Below are 24397 nucleotides of genomic sequence, written 5' to 3'. Positions count from 1 at the left end.
AGCAGCAGCAGCCGCACCAGCAGCAGCAGCCCGCACCAGCAGCAGGCAGCACCAGCAGCTGCACCAGCACCAGCAGCAGCCGCACCAGCAGCAGCAGCACCAGCAGCTGCACCAGCACCAGCAGCAGCCACACCAACACCAGCAGCAGCAGTACCAGCACACCAGCACCAACAGCAGCAGCAGCAGCAGCAGCAACACCAACAGCAGCCGCACCAGCAGCAGCACCAGCAGCTGCACCAGCACCAGCAGCAGCCGCACCAGTAGCAGCAGCACCAGCAGCTGCACCAGCACCAGCACCAGTTGCACCAGCAGCAGCAGCACCACCACCACCAACAGCAACAGCAGCAGCAACAGCAACAGTAGCAGCACCAACAGCAGCAGCAGCAGCACCAACAGCAACACAAACAGCAGCAGCAGCATCAACACTAAAAGAGAGCTAATTGTCATATCTCTTTTACAAAAAGAGTCTTTACCCAATCCCCATATTCGTACTTCTTCTCTCTTATCGGCCACATCAAGTCATTATCATGAGAAAAGAAAGATTTCCAAGAGAGATTCTCCAACTCACCTGGAGGATGTCAGTCAACCGCTTGACTTGACTGTCTTTGTGAGCAGCAGACGTGGTGGTGCTCCGGCCATCGTTGTGCTTAGAGTCATTCCCGCCGCCATCACTTCCACAATCTCCACCGCCAGCACCAGCACTAGCACCACTGCCGCGCTTGCCAGTGGGCGAGGTGGAGTCGATATCGGACATGCTGCTATGGTCACTGCCGCTGACGCTGCGTCCCAGACCGCTGTCCGATGAAGTGGAGTGGCTGGCCGTGAAGCCATGGCCATGACTCTTGCTACCACTGATGCTGGTGGCTTTCTGATCGCCGGAATCGCCCGTCCCGCGGTGCATGAACTCAAACGGATTCTCGTCCAGTACTGCCGGCAACACCATGTACAGAAGCTGACGAGCAAAACGCACACACACACACACACGAATAGGCTAGTGAGAACACATGCACACACGTGAGTGTACAACTATGGCCTGTGCAACGTCTATCGAGTGCTGCGACAGCGGCAGAACTTTACATCACATGATATGGTTCAGTAGGTTACACTACCGAACCGTGCAACGTGACGACCGGAGAGTGGCACCCAAAGCAGTGTATCTATCATGCACTGGGTGCAAAAGCCGTGTGCGGGTTTGTCACGCGATGTGAAGTTCTGCCGTCGCAGGCCTCCTAAACTGGGGTAGCATCCTCTTGGGAGATACGTAGTCTTGTCGCTATCAAGCAAGATATACAGCAGTGGCTAAAGGAATCCGACCCGCGGGTCAAAGTAACCTCGCGCCGCATTTCCATGCAAGGTCCAAGAAACCATCTGAGGGCCGCAGGGACAGCACGAGCGCCGGCGCTGCTTTGGGTGCATGGGTGGGATTTCTTTGGGCCATGAATAGAACTGTTACAGGTGCAGTAGACTGCTGATATAACGAACACCATTGTGCAGAGGAATTAGTTCTTTATAGCCAAAGTTTGTTATATCAGAAATGCACTACACTGTGGTTCAAACTGGGACATGGACAACGGTTCGCTATATCAAGAAATTTGTTGTATGCGAGTTCATTATAAGTGGGGTCGACTGTACTCACCTTTGTGACAGGATAAAGGACCTGCTGAAACGCGTAGATCACAATATCCTGCAGTGCCGTCAGTGACTCAGATAGCTCTTGATCGAGTGTAGCTTCGGCAGAGTCCAGTGCTGTGCACCGCTGAGAGAGGACAGTGAAGCGTTTGCGGACGCAGACGCCGGGTTGACGCCAAGATTGCGCAGCAGCCTGCGTGCGCAGTTTGCTATCTCCAGAACGTTGGCCATCCACGCGCTCAGCTCTTGCAGGTCATGTGACATGGTGTTGAGCAAGTGCATGGGGTCAGTGTCACTGAACCAAGGTGAACACACACACGCATACACACGCACACGCACCAATGCACAAACACACACACACCATTTGACCATTTGACGCCCATCGCCGGAGGCAATGAAAGCGATGCTACAGCAGAAGCCATAGCAGCTTATGCTGGGATTGCACCATTCAACAGCTTGCAAGGCTTAAGAATTGACCGCCACTATTCAGCCTGGTCTACGCCACACAGCTATGAAGTGGCGTTTTCTGGCCAGTGAATCCCTACTTTTTGGTCTTTTTCATTTTTTTCACGAACACACACACACACACGAGTAGCAAATCAACACACACCGCTACCTCAAAACAATCCGGAGTCTACCTCCCCTAATCTGGACGTCCCTAATCCGGGCACGTCCATCTACTGAGCACCTTTATGATCAATCTACTTCAGAAGTAAAAAAGTTGGCTTTCACACTTCGACGAAAGACGGCCCCAAACACTATTGGTTGGCCTATTCCTAGGTACGCGAAGTGCTCGGTCTCAACCTGCCCGGATTACTGGAGTTTTACTGCTACGAACACAGACAGCCCATTGATTACACACTCACAGTGTCAGATGTGCCTTGTGGTCGTCCAATATCGCTGCTGTTTGCTGGGAAAGAAGGCAACCAGAAAACATGCCCACGGGCACACACACACACGCACATACACATACACATACACATACACACACATACACATACACGCACATACACATACACATACACATACACATACAAACCCACGCACATACACATATACATACACATATACATACAAACACACACATTATGGTCCCGAGGGAACAAACACCCGCGTATGGCCCCCCATCCGAACAAACCCAAATATGGCCCCCACCGCACACACACACACACACACACACAAAGCACATGGTCCAGAGCACACATGCAGGCACTCGCAGGTGCGCGCGCACACAAGCATGCGGTGGTGACTGGAAACCGCCAGCAAGTAGTCCCAAAGTAGTCCAGTGGAAGCGATGGAAAATCGGCGGTGAGAACAGCCGTGGCACGTACACGTACATCGAAGTACATATACATCGTATAAAAGTTACTTTCAGCAAAATTATCATTTTGTGCACCTACATTCCATGAGCATGCATGTGCACATACAAACATACAGAAACAAGCGCACCCTCCTCCTAACCAAATACACACACACATACACATTCACATACACATAACATACATACACATACATGTACACACATGCACACGAACGCACGCATGCACAGACAGACAGACGGATGGGCAGACAGATGGACGAACGGACAGACAGACCACCCCACACACACATGTCGGTGCCGCTACATCGACTACTGAGTTCACTCACCCACACTACGCCCTGCAGCGCTTCACACGCCTTGCCTAGAAACGCTTCAGGTACTGCTTTCTCGCCGTGGACAGAGAAGACTTGCCGCTCGCCGCTACTGCATCCTGCTCTGCTGCCGTTGTCGCTGGGTTGAACCTCACTAGTGCCAGGATAATGGCTGCGGATGGAGATAAGGGATTAGGTAGTGAGCTAACGTCTGCAGTAGTCAGCGTCAACTGCACAAAGACATCTTCTTCTGTTGGATGCCGCTAAACACTAGAGGCATAGTGCGAGTCAGACTGTCGGACGGTGTGCTACCACCACCCTGCTGCTGCTGTGGGTCAGAACCGATGGACACCGTCGACATGCTGACCGACTTGCGCGACGATGCTGATGATGATGATGTCGTGATGACTCGTGCCGAACGTCGCGACGATGATGTTGATGATGTCGCCTCGCTGGTTTGCAAGGACGGGTCATCGGCCAACGATGCAGTCTGCATAGAGCTACTGGTTATGTCGGTCGTGGTGGACAGAGTGCCGGCAGCTGAGGTGAAGTCCGGCTGCGGCAACCACTTCCAGCCGTTGCTCAGCGACAGCGGCTGTGACGGGTCACGGAAGACGAAGACGTGAGACGTGGCCAGGTGCAGTAGATCTCCATCGCGCAACACCAGCATACCGGACACCGGTGCACCGTTCACTGCCACGTGAGCCTCCTTGGCCGCGTCCAGAGAGAAGATATCGCGCCGGTCCTGCATCTTGGCGGCGTTCAGCGAACTACTACTGTTCCTACTGACCTCCGTACAGCGTATCGTACAGTGTAGAGGCAGCAGATCATACCCAGCCAGCGCTATACTCACACTGGTGCCGGTCGATAGCTGACCAATGGACGTTACCTTGTCGATCAGCGGGTACACGAGGAGGTTCTTCTCCGGTTGGGAGCACGACAGTGTGACGAGGAACGGAGTGCAGAGGTTGTCCGTGTACACACCCGTGAACTGCAGCTTGGACGGAGAGTCGCAGAAGCGCTGTACGTACGTCAGCTGCGGCGTCACCGCCCGACCACTGTCCTCTGCTGGCTGCTGCTGAGCCTGGGGGGACGAGCTGCGCGACGGAGTGCCCGACGAGAGCCGGTACTGCGGCACGGCGTTGCGACGGTGTACGTACATGCGCCGCTCCGAGCCCATGTCCACCTGCCAGAGGCGCATCAGCACCTGCGGGTACTCGTTGGGCGCCACCAGCCGAGAGTAGCGCGGCGTGAAGCGCTGCGCCACGTTAGCCCAGTCGGCGACGCCATCGTTGTATTCTATGACATCGCCGGACACGCAATGGTACCATTCCAGCGCTCCGATGGTCTCGTACAGCACAAAGTCGTCACAGCTCTGATCGTAGATGAACAGGCGCTGCAGCACCGACTCAATCACATCTCTGGCCACCGTGTCGTCGGAGGCGAACACCGTCTTGTAATCCGAAGCGCTCTGCTCTTGCAGGCCCGGCCCGGTGTACACCCGCATGGAGTTCACGGCCGACGCGCTGCTACGACGACGCTCCTCGTCGCCATGCCAACTGCGCCGGTTGCCGGCACTGCTCTGGCGGCGCATGTTGCGTCGTAGCGTCTGTATGAGACGGCGCGGCGTGGTGGTGCTGGTGCTGGTGGCGTGGCTGGGCGAATGCATGCTTGTCCCCGCGGTGCCGGTGTACGCGCCACCAGCATTGTCGCCGGGCATGATACCAGCATGGTGATCCACGCTACTACTGCTATCCGACACAGAGTCCGCATTGATGCTGGACTGGCTGAGGCTAAGCGGACGATGGCCCACCGGGCTACCGGAGAGCGGCAGCGACGAGGGCATGACGGACAAGGTGCTCATCGTCGCGGCAACCTGCTCACGTTCTACTGACAGCGACTGGCGGTGCTGGGCTAGGGCTGCCGACGTCGTCGTCGTGCTAGGTCTGGGTACGAGTACACCTTCACCGCTACTGGTGAACAAGGTGCTGTCCGTGTCAAGGGAATCTTGCGAGGTTGTCGTCAACGCTGCTGTCACAACGTTAGAGGCAATTGCCGACGATGCCACGAGAGTTGTTGTAGTCGCCGCTGTGGTCGGGAGAGATGCAGTGCTGTCGCTACCGACCGTACTGAGAGCAGTAGCAGATGATAGGCGGTCAAGGTGGTCACCAGCAGCACCACCACCACCACCACCAGCAGCACTAGCAGCACCACCAGCACTAGCAGCACAACTAGCAGCAGCACTAGCAGTGGCAGCAGTACATTCTACAGGGTCTGTCTGCCGTAGCAAATAGCGGTGCGGGGCGTCGGCTGCCGAGCGGAACGAGATCTGCAGCGGGTACTCGTCGTCCTCAAGACGATGCTCCCCTGCAATAGAGTTTGGGCAAGCGGATGCACGTACACACACGCATACACAAACACACACACACACACACATACATGCATACACACATCATCATCATTAGCATCAGCATCACAACCACAACCGGGGTGAACTACTGGTGTTTATTAAAGTGCGGCTTATACTCCGAATAATGTACAGCACATTTCTGTCAAAACCCACTGCTTGCCATATTCCTGCCAGAGGTGGACAAATAGTAATAAAAGCGTCGGCGTACCGTGACGATCGACAATGGCGAGGTAGAAGTGGCCAGGATGGCTTCTCAGACGTTCGTCGATGCAGGTCGAGAACTTGGGTAGCAGCAGTGGCACCAGATCCAGTGCCGATGTGGTGTTCTGAACCCGTACAACTTTAGCCGTCTCTTGTCCTGATGGCGATGTGTAGTAGAAGCGAAGAGCGCCTTCGTAATGTACACCCTGCAGCAGCAGCAGCAGCAGCAGCGGCGGCAGCAGCGGCAGCAACAGCAGCAGCGGCGGCAGCAGCAGCAGCAGAAGCAGAAGAAGCAACAGCACCCACAACAAACAACCATCAATGACCAGAAATGGGTGCGGTAAGGGCAAACACTCCGAAAAATAAGACACATCTGAAAGTAGTGCTTTCACCAAGATTTCATTACAACAGCTCTATTATAAAATCCAGACGTTTCCTCTTTCCATAGGTGAGTGAGTGATGGAAAGACAGAAAATACTGAGGCGAATGACACGTTTGGGCGTCCCTTCCCCTCCCTTCCTCCAACCATGAACTACTCTACCCGTTCCTAGTGTTCGACACGGCACTACACGTAGGCACGCCTGCCCGCCCACATCTACACATCTCCAAGAACAATGTCTGCTGCACATGCAGTGCACATAGCACATTCAACACGGCTACAGATAACGACCAAAACGCTGACTGACCGATGAATTCTACAGCACTAACACGGCACCGTTGGTGGTAGAATTTCAAAGTCACGTGCGCACGGGCACACACAAAATGTAATGACGGTGCACACACAATGCGTATGTGTGTGCGTGTGTGTGTTTCCATAGGTAACTGTCTTGGCCGTTTTATGCCGATGTACTCCGTGTGGTGTGGACCAGGTGTGCATAAGTGGTCGATTCACATGGCTTCGCCAGTTATGTGAATTAGACAGTTATCTGGCGCAAGTCTTGATCTGTCTCATTCAGATCTTGTTCGCTGCCGTTGCTATAAGAGAAAATCTGTGGGTGCACATCCAGTGCATTTGCAGGTTTGCGTGCTTCTCTTGCGACGGACGTATACATGGTACATGGTGGTACATGGTGGTACATGGTGTGTTTCCAAGTACCTACATACACATAATTGCGGCCAAGCCGTACATACGATCGATCGACTAACCAGCTGACAAGCTAAGTACAGGTCTACCCTCGTTGGTACGTCATCGGTCACAAGACAAACATCTACAGTTGACAACGATCAAAAATCCCCTGACGCCTGAAACGCATACATTCACGTCCGGATATCGGATACAGTCAGACCTCGCTTATCCGGTCCTCCTTTATCCGGTTCCCTCTCCATCCGGAAGAAAAAAAGGTGGTTACTGTTGTATTATGATGTAGATTTACAGCAGACGTACGTGTTCCATCCAACATAACCAGTCACGGTTCAGTTCTCCGGTTCCATCGCCTACCCGGATATTTTTGTGGAAACGGGACGTGTGCGGTTAAGCGACGTGTGACTGTGGTAGATAGTACTCGTTATAAGACAAAAAAATCTGAACCCCCCCCCCCCCCCCCGGCCCCCCCGGGTTATCTACTAACCAGGGTTACCTAGATCTGAACGCTGCGGACAATCCTTACATATAACCGATCGACTAACTACCTGACAAGCTATGTACAGACCTTGCGCTGGCGGGGACGCTCTTTCGACCGACTACCACCGCCCGCTCTGGTCGGAGAGGTAGCGCTCGCTCCGGCGGCGTCCGTTTTTGTGGCGACGTCACGTTCCCCGTGCGACCAGGTCTTGAAGCGGCCCTTGCCGCGGCTAAAGATCCTCGACGCCGACAACATGGTGGAGCGCACAAAGCCGACGCCGCGTTTCCGTCTGTCCACATGCCCGCGTTTCCCAGCCTGGCCGTCGTCGTCGTCGTGGTCGCTCAGACGTGTTGGTGTGGGTGCTGACGGGTCGTCAACGAGTGATGAGCCCGCTGTGTGTTTACTTACTGCTGATGTAGCCGCCACTGACAATCCGGGTGTTCTTTGCTTTGTGAGACGGCTTACAGGTGCCGGAAACAGTGATGATGATGACGATGACGCCGGTGGGAAGGATTTACGGGATGTTGTCGCGTCGCGCGACCAGAGCACCCTGCCGGTGTGCGGATAAGTGTGCACTGATGTTGCCGCAGCATGCGCCGTCTCGCCGGATGGAGACGGGTGTTGTTGCCGTGGTGATGCGGGCGACGTGGCTGCAGCGGCAGTCGTTGCAGAGACGGCAGTTAAAGAACACAATGTATTGGACTTGCTGCTGCTGCTGCTGCTGCTAGTGGCAGAGTCTGCGCTGGTTGGGACCACGCTGCTAGCGACAGCGGAGGTAGGTTCAGAGACGGCAGAAGTGGTTGTGTGAACATGTACGCTGCTGGTGGTGTTGCCGTCAGCGCTGGCTTCCCTGCGGCTTGTTGCGGGATCGTCGGCCGCACCATTGCTACCATCGGGGTTCGTGGACCTAGTGTACGCGACACCGAATGCTCCGTAGCCGTCAGTACGGCGTAGTCCCTCGTGTTCGCGACATTTACTCATTCTTCAGGTGGCTAGAAGCGGACGATCACATTCCGGCATAGGTACAGATCCATCAGCCAAGCTGTTCTAAGACGATCAGTACCTGGACCGCCGAAAGCAGTGTTGGATTGGTCCAGCCAAACCATAGTCTTTCGTACAGTTTGTGTAGGGTACAGTGGGTAAACAAAACAGGACCTCCTCAGCAGTAATAATAATAATAATAAAGATGCATTGGTCTGAGTACTCTGACAGTCGTATAGAAGGTGCTACTGGAGGTGTGGCAGGCACGCACTTTGACTCAGTGTGCGGATCCGACGGTCACTGGCGCAGTACAGCAGAGTCGACACCCACTCCGTCACGCTCGCATCGCGTCGTGCGAGACGCCTTCAACCCCGGCAATGCCATGTGTCATGTCCGCATCGCAACTCCGGCCCAACGTCCGTATCCAGAAGCAGCGGAGCTCGCGATGCCACGTCTTTCGCCAGCCGACGCGCGTAGCCGTGCTCTATTCTGCGATCCGCTCAGCGATGGTGTCCTACGAGGGAATGATTATGTGGACTCCGGAATTCGCAGCAGCGCTGGGCAAACTAGAGACCCTGGCTCACAACTGGGAAGTCGACAGAACTCGGAAGAAAGACTACGGAAACGCGGAGAAAACAAACAAGTACTCATGTACCGTGTAACTAGCTTCTTGTTACATAATGAACATGTCCAGCTAATCGTAATGCGGGAGATGACGGACATTTCGATCTTGCCAGCAGCGTGAACAAAGTCGATCGGTCCGGTGAACCGAGCACGCGTGCACGCCGCGCGTCTAGCTAGCTAGGCCAGGACACATGCATACACACGTACATGATCAAACATCAAGCTGACATTGACAAGCAGCTAGCTACAAAAATGTACTACTACTAGTCTACCCATGCCACTACAGCCGTAGATCTACAACAAATACATGCACACGATTTGAGATCTACATCTACATGTATGTATTAGAGGACTATTATGACTTATGTACGAGAATCTCAAAACAGAGTTGAGTTGAAGCACTTCATTTGTCACCGGCACTGTGTCAGACCTGCCATGCCGGAGATCCGGAAGATGAGGACCCAACAAGTACCACGACAGCCACTTATACAATTAATGACATGACTTATTGTAGTTTCTACCTAGTACATGTACAGTAGATATTGGTTATAACGTGCCCTTCTGATTTTTCACATTTTATCACTATACTAGTAACCGGTATATCACTACAGGCGATTTTCAACTGCGCGCGTCATACATACACATTATACACGTGTGGGTACTCGATCGCGCTAATGAGTAATGTAGCGTACTGATACGTGATGGATGCTACCAAGTAGGGGGGTTATGTACTCTTGATGCTACTGCACCTTCTCCAGTCTAGAGTGTTGAACTTCTTGTCCCAAAGGCATCATCCAGGAAGCACCAGACCAGAATACCCTATGACAACACACATGTGGCTCCAAGTCGAGATATCAATGCCTCACACTCGTGCGTTGCTATCACTATAGACGATAATTTTTCTGCACAAAGAGGTGTTTTGAATGGTGATTCTGTGTCCTTATAGCCGATTTATCGCTATATACGATATATTGGTTATAATGATAATTTGACTGGCTTTTTCTGGTTTTGCTTTTGATATTTTCATTTTGTATCAATATAGCCGGTTTATCACTATGTCCGATGACTTTATAGCCGATATCCACTGTAGTAGTCTGCAAAAAGTAAAGAAGTGCACGACCATTGACATTGAACAAGTAGAGTGAATTAACTACCTGTCTAAGACGACTGCTCAAGGCCAAGGGACCTTCAAAGTGCGGCCTCTGTAACCAGGTGGTCTCCTTTATATCCAGGGTCATTTGACTGGAAATAGCATCCCTTGGTCCTGGCTGCAGTGGTCATCTGGGACAGGTGGTCGCATTATCCGAGTGGTCGCCTTGACAGGTTTTACTGTAGTTATACGTAGTTGCGCTTCGTTGCAGGCACATTACTACAGTCATTAGTATCATTACATGTACCATCATATCAGTGATTACCGGTCACTGAATGACTAGCCGACTGTCCTACAAAAGGGGTGGTATGATTGTACAGCCAGAAACACAGCACAAAGTCTGAACCACACTCGTCTACGTCGTGGATCTACTCCCGAGTCGTGGCGTGTCATGTCGACAATACCGCATGGTAGCGATTGAAAATCTGTTGTTGTGGAGAATCTACTCAGTCTATGATCCAGGATCTCATCTCTTGCATCACGTACAGGCGTCCCTCTTTAATCCGGCACTTTATAAACCAGCCGATGTGATAACTTTCGGTAACCAAAACGTCCTTTTCATGTACATTGTAGCAGAAAATCAGATTTCAAGGTTAATCATCCCAGCTGAGCACCCTCCCTAATCCAGCAGAATTTCCGTAGCACAAATGGTGCCGGATTAGAGAGGGACCACTGTACTGAGTCAGCTAGTTTGTTTGTTTCTTTTATTTTACTTATTATTATTATTATTAATTCAACACCTCCTGGCTCGTCAGAAGACTGCCAATATTATATGAGAAGTCGGGTGGTAGCCAACCACGGCGAACTGAATAATATTAATTATTAGAATCAACTCGTAAAAACTCCAAGTCAATCTCCTATTGACACAAACCTCGTTTATTCAACATAATCATATCTTATCCAATAAAAACAGTTCGTGCCCTATCAAAAATTTAATAATAATAATAATAATAAAACATTAACTGGTTTGAGGGAAAGAGACAAACGGGAAAAGTCTGAAGAAAAAATTGACTGTCACCACCAGGACTCGAACCAGGGACCCTCGCTTGTAGCCAGCGATGCTCTAACCACTGAGCTATGGTGTAGTCGTCATCCCAGCAGAGGCCGTTCAACATTTTCTTCAGACTTCGTAACTCACACTTCCTGTGAATCCACACAGGCGGGTGGGACGCAGCCCTCACTGTAACCCACACACTTCACGTACAAACTAGCACGCGGGGAGCCCCAAGTCATAAAATATTAACTGGTTTGAGGGAAAGAGACAAACGGGAAAAGTCTGAAGAAAAAATTGACTGTCACCACCAGGACTCGAACCAGGGACCCTCGCTTGTAGCCAGCGATAATAAAACAGTTCATAAAACAGCTTTTTATGAGTGGACCCAGTCCGCATAACCAAGGGCATGTTCGATTGGTAAGGATCGGGATCGGGATCCAGATCTCAGATCCCTCGGATCCTTCAGATTCAACTGAACACTTTATTTTGGACCTTGACTGTTGCCATGTTGAAAATGGCTCTCACAAGGCACCCAAAAGGGTGAACGTCGTACTCATCCCGTGCGTCGTACAAAAAGTCAACAAGCTCTATCTCCATCCACGTGTGCGTACCACAATGTGTACAAAAATGATTTTTACCCTCCATATACGCACAAAGATCACATTTGGATCCGTTGGATCCGGTCAACCCTGCTCCCCGAGGAGGGTTGACCGGATCCAAATCCGAAGGATCCGGATCCGGATCCGACCAATCGAAAGGGTGCGAATCCAGTGGATCCGGTGGATCGGGATCCCGATCCTACCAATCGAACATGCCCCAAGGCCGTGATCGTTTGGTCGGATCCGGATCCAGATCCATCGGATCCACTGGATCTGCAATGATCGATTGGTCGAATCCGGATCCAGATCCTTCGGATTTGGATCCGAGCAACCCTGCCCCGGGAGCAGGGTTGACTGGATCCATCGGATCCAAATGTGACACGGGACTTTTGTTGACTTTTCGTATGACGCGGGCGATCAGTACGACTTGTGCCTTTTTTGGGTGACCTGTCACTGTCAGCGCCATTTTTTACTTCATCAACATGGCAACAGCCAAGGTCCGCAAAAAAGTGTCGGTTGATTCTGAAGGATCCGACGGATCTGAGATTTGGATCTGGATCTGGGTCCGACCAAACGATCATAGCCCAAGAGAGCTAGCTTCCTTGGCTGCTGTTGGAATATGCAAGAATGGGCCTTCCAGATAAGGTCTAACAAGGAGAAGTGGCTATAGTTATGAAATGAACACTGGTAACCATGGAGACAGACCACACTCTCATTATAGATACTGGTTATAAATAGACCGAATAAAGAAAATGATCTGATAGCCTATGAAGAGTAAAAGAAATGAATTGAACCAATGACAACAAATACTCGTCCAGCACACGAGTTGTCATAGCAACACAAATAACAGCTGTCCACTAATTTTGTTGTTGGAGATTGAGTAGGAGTTTTTACTGGTTGATTCTAAATACAATAAATGCTCCGGCCTTGGGTTTATGACCAATAAAAACTAATTATAAAACCTCAGGGGACCTGGGTTTTTATAATAGTTTTTATTGGTCATAAACCCTCGGCCTCCTCATTTATTGTATACATAAGGAGAGAAACAAAGAGAGTACTGCAAGGGGAGGCATGACGAAAATGGTGAGCACCAGAAGCACAGGCAAAATCTGCCTTCTCACTGGGCATATTGCCACAGTTCTCGCAAAATGATGAAGCCTTGAAGGAACTAGATCTACGTGTAAAACTGTATGTCGAGCACCCAGTCAGTCGCGGCCAAAAGCATCAGCAGCAGCAAGAGCAGCAGCCACAACAAGCACAACAACAGCAGCAGCAGCAACAACGCCAACAACAACACCAGCAGCAGCAGCAGCACCAGCACCAGCAGTCGCCGCAGCAGCACCAGTGGTCACCGCAGCAGCACCAGCAGTCGCCGCAGCAGCAGTAGCAACAGTAGCACCAACCAGTTGGAAGCACAGCAGCATGATCAAGAGCAACAGCAACTTGGGATTGGCGCCACAATTAACGACTTCCTGAGCGCGAGTCGTGGCCTGTCCGCTGCCGCTGCCGGCACACCTGTAACCCCCCTTCACAGCCACAAACGTTCCTCTGCAGAACGGTCACCAGATTCGCTGCCGCAGGATGCAAAGCGAGCTGACCAGCATGGTGCGCAGCCACCCCAGCAGGATACACAGACCCACGAGCCCACCACCCAATGTAGGCCATGCACCAACCCAAACAACGCCAACGGTCACAATGAAAACTAAGGCCCCCTCACTCCGTCTTCTGCTCACGAATGCATTCAGCATTTACAACAAAATGGATGAGCTTCAGCATACTCTGAAAAGCCTGCATGTAGACATCGCTGTCGTCACCGAGACCAAACTATCGCCCGACAAGGCTTCAGTTGCGGAAGTCTCAATCCCTGGCTATTACCCCCCAATACGTCGAGACCGGACAGCGCAAGGCGGCGGAGTCGCCATATGGCTGAAAGAAGGGATGGCGTACAAACAACTGGACATCAACTCTGAGTGTGAAACTCTTTGGATTAGTGTTGCTGCACCGTCAGGCATGAAATTTGGCATCTGTGCTGCCTACAGACCTGGGACGAGTGCAGACAGCGACTGCAGTATCTTCACCCAGCTGGAATCTGACATCGACAAAGCCCGGCAGTCCTGCTCACACATTATTGTGGCAGGGGACTTCAATGCCCACAACCGGGAATGGCTTGGAAGTCCACGCACCTCGGCTGCTGGAGAAGCTGCAGAAGACATGTGCTGTGTACATGGTCTCCGACAACACGTCACCTCAGCCACTCGTGGAGAAAACATCCTTGACCTCGTCATGTCAGATGTGCCTGGAGCCGTGTCTACCACCACCCAACCACCTCTTGGCAGATCAGACCATGCTGTTGTCATAGCCGACTTCCAGCTCACTGCATCCGTAGACCAACCCACCACTCGTACAGTATGGCGATACCAGCGGGCTGACTGGCCCCGCCTCTCTGCCTTCCTCCGGACTACTGACTGGGACACAATAATCGGCGACGACCCTAACATATCATGTGAGCTTCTGACCATGCGAATCACTGAGGGAATGCAACGCTTTATACCATCCAAGGTCTTCAAGACCAGACCGCAGGACCCAATCTGGTGGACGCCAGAATGCTCTGCAGCAGTTGACAGAAAGCGCAATGCCTGGCGGAAATTCCGCGATGACCCCAGAAATGGAGCGCTCCAGTGTACGTACAAGCTAGCATCCCTTGACTCAACAAGATGTCTAGCAAGAGCCAAAGCCAGACATCTCGACCATGTCAAGCAACGGCTCCGGACGGGCAGCCTGCAGGACAGAGAGTGGTGGAGCGTGATTAAACGAGTTGGAGGGCATGGCCGGGACAGCTCCATCCCAGTCCTGGTTGACCCCGATGGCATGGAATGCACCAAAAGCCACGACAAGGCTAACGTCATCGGGAAGTACTTTGCCCAGAAGTGCAGCCTAGACGATGACTTTGCAGAACAGTCGGGGCCGTTCCCGCATGTCCGCCAGCGCACCGCAAATACGCTTGCAACAGTCCACTTCCGCCAAGCCACCGTACGCCGGACACTCCGAGCCCTGAACCCAAGTAAAGCCACAGGGCCTGATGCAGTACCTGCTAGAGTGCTGAGAAAATGTGCCGACTCTCTGGCCCTGCCCCTATCCAAGCTGTTTACCCTGTGCTTCTGCAGTGGTCATCAACCTGCCATGTGGAAAGTTGCCAACGTCGTACCGGTACACAAGAAAGGCCCCAAGTCGAACCCCAGAAACTACCGACCGATATCACTACTGCCCATAATGTCTAAGTGTATGGAGTCCATCGTGAACCGCAGCCTGTCCAACTTCCTGAAGAAGAATGACATCCTTTCTCACAGGCAGTTTGGCTTTCGCACTGGACTGGGAACCTCTGATCTGCTGATTGCTCTTCAGCATGAGTGGAGCCTTGCAGCTGCCAGTGGAGGCCTCGTCAGGGTACTCGCAGTAGATATTGCCGGGGCCTTCGACAAGGTCTCGCACAACGGCGTCCTCCACAAGGCTGAGCGGTGCGGCATAAGTGGCCTCCTCCTTGCCTGGCTCCGGAGTTACCTGACAGACCGCCACATCCGGGTCGTCATAGGTGGCCAGTCTTCACCGACCCACCGAATCCAATCTGGCGTGCCACAGGGCAGCATCCTCGGCCCCACCCTCTTCCTTCTGTACGTCAACGACGCAGAAGACCACCTGCCTGATGGGGCGAAGCTGGCTGTATACGCCGACGACACAACTCTCTACAAGTGCATCACCACCCGACTCAGACTGCCAGAAGAGACAGCAATCCTCCAGCAGGCAGTAGACTCACTGGCAGCATGGGGAAGCAGGTGGAGGATCAAGTTCGAGCCCACAAAGTCGCAGGCATTGACCATCAGCCACCACCGCTCGCCAACCCCCCCGAACGCAATACGCTTCCAAGGAGCAGTCGTGCCAGAAGTAGAGGAGCTCAAGCTTCTTGGCGTCACCTTCGACAGGCAGCTGGCATTCCGCAGCCATATCCGACAGCTTGCAGTACGCGGAGCCCAGCGGCTCGGCTTCCTCCGTAAGGCATCGGCTGTGCTAGACCCAAAGCACCGGGCAATCGTGTACCGTGGCTTTGTCCGCCCTGTGCTAGAGTATGGCATGCTGGTGTGGATGAGCGCAGCCCCCACCACCTTGGCCCGCCTCACTGCCATCCAGCGCCGTGCCCTGCACATAATTGGAGATGGAGCATACCTCCCGAGCCTCGACATTCGCCGTACCGTAGCAGGGCTCTGCTTTCTGTACAAGCTGCACTTTGTGGAGGGTCCGGAAATGGTGAAAGCCATTCTGCCACCATCAGCAGCCGCACCGCAACACCGCATGCCTACTCGAGCGACAACCAGATCTGCAACACATCATCCATCGCAACTCACCAGTATCCTTCCCCCTCAGGCAAGAAACAACACGCTCCGCTCATTTCCCCACTCCCTCATCGAAACGTGGAATCAGCTCCCACCTACCCTTCTGCAGTCTCCCCCTTCTCGCAGAGGCATGCACACGTTCAAGAAAAACGTCAACGACCACTTGCGGCGCAGCAAGTGGGAGTGGGCCACAGACAGGCTATGATCTCTGCCAACACACCAGCCTAATTATACTGACCGCACTCCAGCTCCCTTCTACCCCTCTTTGATCCCCTTCGCTCAGCCTTAAAACCCGATTATCAGTTCACTCCATCTTCCTACGGTGCACTGCTTTTACTATTGTTTTGTCCTATCCCAATCTCAAATTCTCCCCATTATCGTTTGCAAAGCCAGTGCTCCCCTCTTGGATGCACATGTTTCTTTTCTCCTATGTATCGGCGCACAGGAGTAACAACGATTCCGAGACCTTTGGTCGGAGGAGTTACTTTTGCCCCGCCCCCACTTCCATCCAATATGCCACCGCCCCCGCTGTGCAGCATCTGATGGTACTGTGGTATTCAGTAAAAAAAAAAAAAAAAAAAAAAAAAAAAAAATGTTCACTACAATCATGTCATGCCTGGTGTAGACTGTAGTTGTCGACATAACACACTCACACAGCACTCAGAGTCAGACCGCGCGCAGCGCACCAGTATGGCAGTATGCCAGGTACTGGTATACAGGATAACACCCCCATTCGGCATTCCCCTCGGCCCGCGGCGCGGCATTGATCATGCTCCATAATATGCGAGTCGTAGGTCTACTCAGCCTGTACTGTAGCCTACACTACTGTACAATGTAGTGACTAGTGAGTAGTGTAGTGTAGGCTGTAGATCTACGTGTAGCCAGAAAAGAGTGCGCTTGCAAAGACTTGCGCCGCGCTGGCTGGCCAGACTGGGTAGGTCTACAGGCCGGGCACACCTGTAGATCTACGTACACGTACACGCGTCACGCGATGATCATGTGATGAGTCGCATCATGTGACAGTCACAAGCACTTTTTTGAAGAAGGAAGTGATGTAATACGTTCCAAATTTGGCTTTTTCTGACTCATGTCAGTACGCTCTGCGCAAGCGCATACAATCAAAGTGGATGCATGCACGCGCACGCGGCATCTTGAACAAAAAGAACAGTTTCAACCATTGACCCTCACTTTGTTGTTTGTAGATTGACAGTCAAGATGAAGGTGTTGTGCTTAGTTCTTGCTTTCGCAGCTGCGGCTCATGCCGTCAGCTTGGAAAACGATCAGGAATGGATTGGTTTCAAAGCTGCCTACGGAAAATCCTACACAAACCATCAGGAAGAGCTTATGCGCCGTAATGTGTTCCGTAAGAATCAAAAACTCATCCAGGACACGAACGAGAAGAAACTCGGATTCACTGTTGCCATGAATGAGCTAGGAGATCTGACCGAGGAAGAGTTTTCTCGCACTCGCCTGGGACAGCCCAAGAATCTTGTCGGCGGCAAATTCCAGCGTCCTGGTGCAGTTTTCTTGTTCCCTGAGAATGAGGATCCTGCAAATCTCCCTAATGAAGTTGACTGGCGTAAGCACGGTTACGTCACCCCGATCAAGGACCAAGGACAATGCGGATCCTGCTGGTCTTTCTCTGCTACAGGCTCTCTCGAGGGTCAGCATTTCCGCAAGACTGGCAAGTTGGTTTCTCTCAGTGAGCAGAACCTGGTCGACTGCTCCACCCTGGAGGGTGACAACGGCTGCCATGGTGGTCTCATGAATGACGCTTTCACCTACGTTGCCATCAACGGTGGTATTATGTCCGAGGCTGACTATCCCTACAAGCACGTGAAGGGAAACTGCTCCTACAACCGCAACCGTGCCGTGGCTCACGCTGTCTCCTACGTCAACATCCCGCCACAGAATGAGTCTGCTCTGAAAATGGCTGTCGCCACCGTAGGCCCCATTTCCGTGGCCATCGATGCCAGTGCCCCCACGTTCAGATTCTACAAGAGCGGTGTTTACTACAGCCCTACATGCAGCAGTTTCCGTCTTGACCATGGTGTTCTGGCCGCAGGCTATGGAGTGTTGGACGGCCAGGACTACTGGCTCGTCAAGAACTCTTGGGGCACCGTCTTTGGAGATGCCGGTTACATCAGGATGTCCCGCAACCGCAACAACAACTGCGGTATTGCCTCGGACCCATCATACCCCATCGTGTAAAGACTTTGTATTTAACTGTAAAACAGTTCCGAACGTCTGGTTGGAGGCCCTTCTTTGATTTTTTTCTTTTCACATCATCAATTGTAGTATTTGGTACTGCAAGAAAGTGATAAGACAAGGATAAGTTGCTTTGTTGTGTGCGTGCGTACATGGTATTGCTGGTACATCTTCTTGGGGTTCTTTAATTCATGAAGTTTGCCTCTGTTGGAATTCAGTCTTGGAACACTGACACCATGTCAGAACACAACGACAACACATCTTACATCATCAGCCCTGGTCTCTCTCTCTCTCTCTCTCTCTCTCTCTCTGTGAAACCCCTATTTTAAGGCCGTCATCACACACAGACACAGTTCTTGACGCGTACACGTAGTCACGTTCTTGGAGAAATTTGGGCAACTTTGTCGTACAAACTCATGGACCGGTATGCGGTACGACTTTTGTAGTACATTATCACCACCATGTACTATTCTCTTGTACATTCCCATGAATAAAGCGGGTTTTATGCAAAATCTCTCGAAAACGCGGATGAAAGCCAAAAATTGCGCGACTGCGGAATCGCGGTATCCTGTGGGGACAGCCTTGCATCTTGTATACATGCGCACGCATACATGTACTACAGCTGTGCTCCGGGAAATTCCAACCAGAGTGCATACTTGGTGCCTTCAACTTGCACGTCGCCCTGACGCCCTGGAAGTGGCACGAAAGCGGCTGGACGCACACAATCATGTACTAGTGCAGTGATATTATATATAAACCCAATACTAGTTCAATACTAGTATTAGACTGACGTAAGGAGAAGTCTAAAAACTCCCCTAGCATAATGAGGGTGAAAGGGAACTATGGTGTTCGAATACTTATGATAACATTGTGTATGCATTTACAATTATTATTCACGATTTGCTGGAGTTACTTACGTGGTTTGTTATATTCTTGCTCAGTGAAGTCCCTCTGCAGAATAACTCTACGATGTGTCACTATCTGACAGGGTTTACTGTCACCCCGTATCGGGTGCAAGCACCCACTGACAGATCAAACACTTTTCTTTCCTCAACTTTGATCTTTCTGTCTTCGTCCTGCTCACTACTGTTTGTCGTTCGAATTTCTGATTTATTTATTTATTTTGCTTCTGCATTTCTGCATTTGTTTTGCACCATGTTTTCCATGGATACGCGGGCTGTGCGCAGCAGCGCACCTTTCTGGGAAGACTGGTATCGTTTTAGGTTGCGTCCCGCTACCCTTATTTGTTGCGTGTAGTACGCTGGTCTCGTTTGTGCTGCACTTGTACGCGCACGTTTTGCCAGGGACAGCGGTTTTGCATTCGCTCTTCTTGGCGCAGCCAGTTCTCTCTCGCGTCTCTCTCATTTTCTCTCTCCTTTCAACCATGCATAATTTGTTCCTTATCTGAAAAGGCTGTGATCTTTTGTGTGACGGTGTGCACGGGGTGCATGACTGAGTGCCTGGGAAGGTTTAGATAACAAAGTGGTACCGAAACCCTGTGAGAATGTCCAGGCGTATCGAGGCGTTTGTGAAACCCTATCGTGGTAGTGGCGATGATTTCGAGGCCTTCTGGTCTAAGTTTTTAGTATTAGCGAACCTCCAGCAGTGGAGTTCGAGCACAGACAAGATGAACAATTTACCGTTGTTTCTGGAGAACGAGGCCTACCTGGTGTGGGACGAGCTTTCGTCAACCGACAAAGCTGACCCGGATGCGGTGAAAGCAACTTTGAAAAGTGCATTCAGTACGACGCCTGCTGCGTCTTTCCAGAAATTTCGTGCCCGCACGTTGCGGACCGATGAGAGCGTCGAGGGGTACGCTGCAGACTTGAAGAAACTGCTAGTTGGTGCTGGCCAGAAAGTCGCGAGTGACGGCAAAGACCGTGTAGTCATCGAGCAGTTCGTTGCTGGTTTGCCCTGGGAGTTTCAACGCCAGTTGCGAATAAATTGTTCCATGGAGTCTGTATCTGACTGTATTGAGTATGTCCGTCGCTTGCGGAGCGCGGAGGGTACATCTCGTCCGAAAGAGCCGGTTGGCGCTGCGGCTGCTAGCTCCCAACGCAGCCGGAATGTTTTATGTTTTCGTTGTAATCAGGCTGGACATATTTCCCGCAATTGTCCCGCAAACCGGAGTTCTGGCAGCAGCAGAAGTCATGGCAATGGTGGTGGGCGGCCAGCTTTGACCTGTTTCTTCTGCGATGAGACAGGTCACGTGAAGCCAAACTGTCCGGAGTACAAGAAGTGGCGCCAGTCCCGCCAGCAGTCTGACACGTCCTGGCGTGCAAAGGAGTCTGAAGTGCAGGCCGCAGCACCTGAGCGCACGCCTGATCCATGCCTCTGTGTGCCTGATGCGAATGCATGCTCTTTGCCGCGTCTCCATGTGGATATTGCTGTGGGAGAACAGTCTGCTCGCCCTAAGGCAGTCGTGGACACCGGCGCCAGCCGCAACCTGGTGAGCCGGCAGCTGGTGGAGGCCCTGAATGTGGATGTTCGTCCGTCCGAACTGGCAATTTCGGCTATTGACGGCAACAGTGTGCCTATCCAGGGTGAAGTTTCGCTACAGGTGTCCAGACTCGATGATGCTGTTTATCTGCCATGCACTACGAGTCGGTTTCTCGTCGTCCCTGATTTGCATGCCGTTGGCTCAGATCTGGTCATTGGCCTGGAACTGATTTCCGCACTGGGCGGTGTTGACGTCCAGTATGATCATGGCGTGCTCACTGGTGTGACGTTTGGCACGAAACCGCAGACCATTGACCCAGTTGCAGCTCCACCCGAGTGGTCGACCCATGACCATCCATATGGGCATGTGACAGTTACCAGAGATGACGAGGGTAATGTCACCCTAGCAACGGATGATGGCCAAGTGTGCTGGGACGCTGCTCGTAAGAGATGGGAGCTGACCTGGAAATGGCAAAGTGGGAGCGAGCCTCAGTCGCCCGTTGGCTGTGGCATAGGCGAGTACTCTCGCTCGAAACTGACTGATGAGCAGGAGACCCTGTTCCAGCAGGAGGTCCGGACTTGGATTGACAACGGCTGGCTGCAGCCGTATGATGTGGACCAACATGGCCAGCCCAAGTGTGTGCTGCCTTTCCTTGCTCAAGTCCAGGAGCACAAGTCGTCCACTCCAGTTCGCCCTTGCTTGGACTATCGCAGGCTGAATGCCTGCATCATCTCACATCCTGGCTCAGAAGCACCTGCCTGTGGTGAGAAATTACGGAAGTGGCGGCAGGCTGGACCTGCATCTGAGTACGTTCTCCTGGACATTCGCAAGGCCTACTTACAGGTCCATGTCGCACCATCATTGCTGCCATACCAGGTTGTCCTCGTCGACGGCCAGCGTTACGTGATGGAACGGATGGCGTTCGGTCTATCCATTGCCCCCAAGTTCCTAGACATCATAGTGAAGTGGGTCTTGCGTGACGTGGTCGATGCCGACAACTACGTGGATGATATCCACGTGCCGCGTGACCGTGCTGCCGAAGTGTCCTCTCAGCTTGCTGCGTTTGGTTTTGAGACCAAGCCTGCAGAGCCATTGCCTGATGCCCGTGTTCTGGGCTTGCAGCTCCATTCTAGCGCCACGGGTGAAGTCTTGTGGACCCGTCGTCAGGGTGTTGATCTGTCTGTTCCACCCACGACTACGAAGCGGGAACTCTTCAGTTGGTGCGGTCGGGCGCTCAGCCATTATCCCGTCTGCTGTTGGCTTCGTCCGGCCTGCAGCTTCTTGAAGCGCCTCGTGTCTGGCCAGTCCGCATGGGATAAGCCTGTCTCTCCTGAAGTACAGCGGTTCCTCCAGGAACTGTCCGATCGCTGTGTGCGAGAGGATCCTGCTCATGGTACGTGGCATTCTTCCTCTACTGGTTCTGGTTTTGTTGTTCATTGCGATGCCTCTGATGTTGCTATTGGTGTTGTTTTGGAGTGTGATGGTTCTGTCCTGGAAGATCGTTCTTGGCTCCGGCAAAAGGACGACCGGCGTCATATCAATCTTGCTGAGTTGAATGCTGCCTTGAAAGGCCTCGAGCTGGCTATTGATTGGAATGTCTCTTCTGTTGTGCTCAAGACAGACTCTAAGACTGTCTTTGGTTGGCTCCAGGCTGTGTTGCGCAATACTGAACGGGTGCGAGTTAGTGGTTTGCAACATGTCTTGGTTCAACGTCGTCTGCAGATCTTTACAGATTTGATTGAGGCATCCGGTATTTCGGTCACAGTGGAATGGGTGCCAAGTTCTGAGAATCATGCTGATGTACTGACTCGTGTTCCGCAGCCGTGGGTTGCTCATGCTAAGAAGTTGTGTTCTTCTGCTGATGTCGCTGCTTCTGCCCCCTCTTCTACACTTTCACATCCATTGGAGTTTGACGTGTTGAAGTCTGGTCAAGCTACTGATGATGCTATCCAGAGCGTTATTCGCGATTTGTCTCGTGACGTCTCTGTTTCTGATCCGTCGTTCTGCAAGTTTCGTAAGCAGTTGTGTGTTATTGATGGTCTATTGTGTCGCACTTGGCGTGACCCCGTCGACGGTGAGGTACTGGTTCCTGTTGCACCGCAATCCACCGTTCCCGCTTTGATTACTGCTGCTCATGCCAATACAGGTCATGGCAATTGGGAAACTATGTGGCGTTCTCTGTGTCAGTCTTGTTTCTTTCCAGGTATGTCTTCGCTATGCCAGGCCTATGTGCGTAATTGTCAGGCCTGCCAGGCTGCCAATCCCCGCAGTGGTCCACCAGCTCCTGCTGTTCAGAATGACGTTCCTGTCAAGCCGTGGGACATTGTCCAGATCGATACACTGGAGCTCGGTGTCAACCAGACCGGTCAGTACCATTGTGTGTTAGTGGTTGTCGATATGTTTTCCCGTTGGGTCGAGGTGGTACCCTTGCGGCGTCATGATGGTCGCTCTGTTGCAGAGGAATTTCTGCGTCTCTGTTTGAAGTTTGGTCCGCCGCGTGTGGTGCGTTGCGACAATGGTCATGAGTTCCGCAATGCTATTGTGTCTTCTTTGTTGGATGTGTTTGGTGTTTGCGTTCGTACTGGTGCGGTCCGTCACCCTCAGTCACAGGGTGGCGCCGAGAGATTCAATCGTACTATTCTCACTCTTATTCGCAAGGTGTTGGATACTGCTGCCGATTGGCTAGCCGAGCTAGAGATTCTCCTCTTCTTCTACCGTACTCGTCCGCATAGTGAATTGAAGATTTCTCCCATGCGTGCTATGTTTGGCTGGGAGCCTCGTGCTCTATTTGTGGACGGTATACCATCTACTCTTTCGTCCTCTCTTTGGGTTGATGGTGTGTGTGATAAGGCTGCTCGGGTTCACGACTATTTGACGGCGGTTGTTGCAGAGCACGCCCCTGCGCCTGTTGTTGAGTCGCCTTCTTGTCCGTATGTTGTTGGTGATCGTGTTCTATTGCGTAACCCTGATCGTCGCCAGAAACGTCAGCCCCCGTTCGATTCTGGTTGGTCAGTTAAACATGTTATTGGTCCTGCCAGTGTTGTGATTTGCCGTGTGCATCCTGAGTCAGGTCGTCGTCAGGAAAAGGTGGTCAATGTCGAGCTCTTGAAGCGTGATGTTGGTTTGGTTGTTCCTGATGTGCCGTGTGTTCCTCTAGTGCCCCCGCCTGATGTTGGCGATGTTCGCGTTGATGGTCCTCGTGATGATGGTGATGATGATGGTTGGGTTTGCTTGGACATTTCCCCCCCATCTGATCATCTGGTTGGTGGTCATTCATTACGTCCCCGTGGTTCTCTGCAGCCCCCTGCTCGCTATCGCTAGGCATCTGTCTTCCCTGCTGTATGTCATTACATGTATGCCCCATCCAATGTTATCAGGTGGAGGGGTGAAAGGGAACTATGGTGTTCGAATACTTATGATAACATTGTGTATGCATTTACAATTATTATTCACGATTTGCTGGAGTTACTTACGTGGTTTGTTATATTCTTGCTCAGTGAAGTCCCTCTGCAGAATAACTCTACGATGTGTCACTATCTGACAGGGTTTACTGTCACCCCGTATCGGGTGCAAGCACCCACT

At 52.1% G+C, this 24397-nt stretch overlaps 3 protein-coding genes across 3 annotated transcripts; 2 read left to right on the top strand and 1 right to left on the bottom strand.

The window, feature by feature from the left end:
- Positions 1-1642: 1642 nt before the first annotated feature.
- Positions 1643-9264, bottom strand: LOC135830615 (serine-rich adhesin for platelets-like). The gene is made up of 5 exons (XM_065342848.1): positions 7522-9264; positions 5880-6078; positions 3277-5628; positions 2496-2539; positions 1643-1924 (listed from the first exon to the last, which is right to left on the bottom strand). Exons 1-3 carry the CDS (start codon positions 8413-8415, stop codon positions 3488-3490), a joined length of 3234 nt encoding a protein of 1077 aa, XP_065198920.1. The 5' UTR covers positions 8416-9264; the 3' UTR covers positions 1643-1924; positions 2496-2539; positions 3277-3487.
- Positions 9265-17338: 8074 nt separating this feature from the next.
- LOC135830617 (procathepsin L-like) lies at positions 17339-18496 on the top strand. Its single transcript, XM_065342850.1, has one exon. The coding sequence runs from the start codon at positions 17383-17385 to the stop codon at positions 18376-18378; it is 996 nt and encodes a 331-aa protein (XP_065198922.1). The 5' UTR covers positions 17339-17382; the 3' UTR covers positions 18379-18496.
- Positions 18497-19879: 1383 nt separating this feature from the next.
- On the top strand, positions 19880-24136 carry LOC135830614 (uncharacterized). The gene has a single exon (XM_065342847.1). The coding sequence runs from the start codon at positions 19880-19882 to the stop codon at positions 24134-24136; it is 4257 nt and encodes a 1418-aa protein (XP_065198919.1).
- Positions 24137-24397: the final 261 nt, after the last annotated feature.

Source organism: Sycon ciliatum, unplaced genomic scaffold (assembly GCF_964019385.1).
Source record: "Sycon ciliatum unplaced genomic scaffold, ocSycCili1.1 SCAFFOLD_822, whole genome shotgun sequence".
NCBI lineage: Eukaryota > Metazoa > Porifera > Calcarea > Leucosolenida > Sycettidae > Sycon > Sycon ciliatum.
Note: the sequence above shows the minus strand (reverse complement) of the source record. Positions and strands in the feature narration are given on the sequence as shown.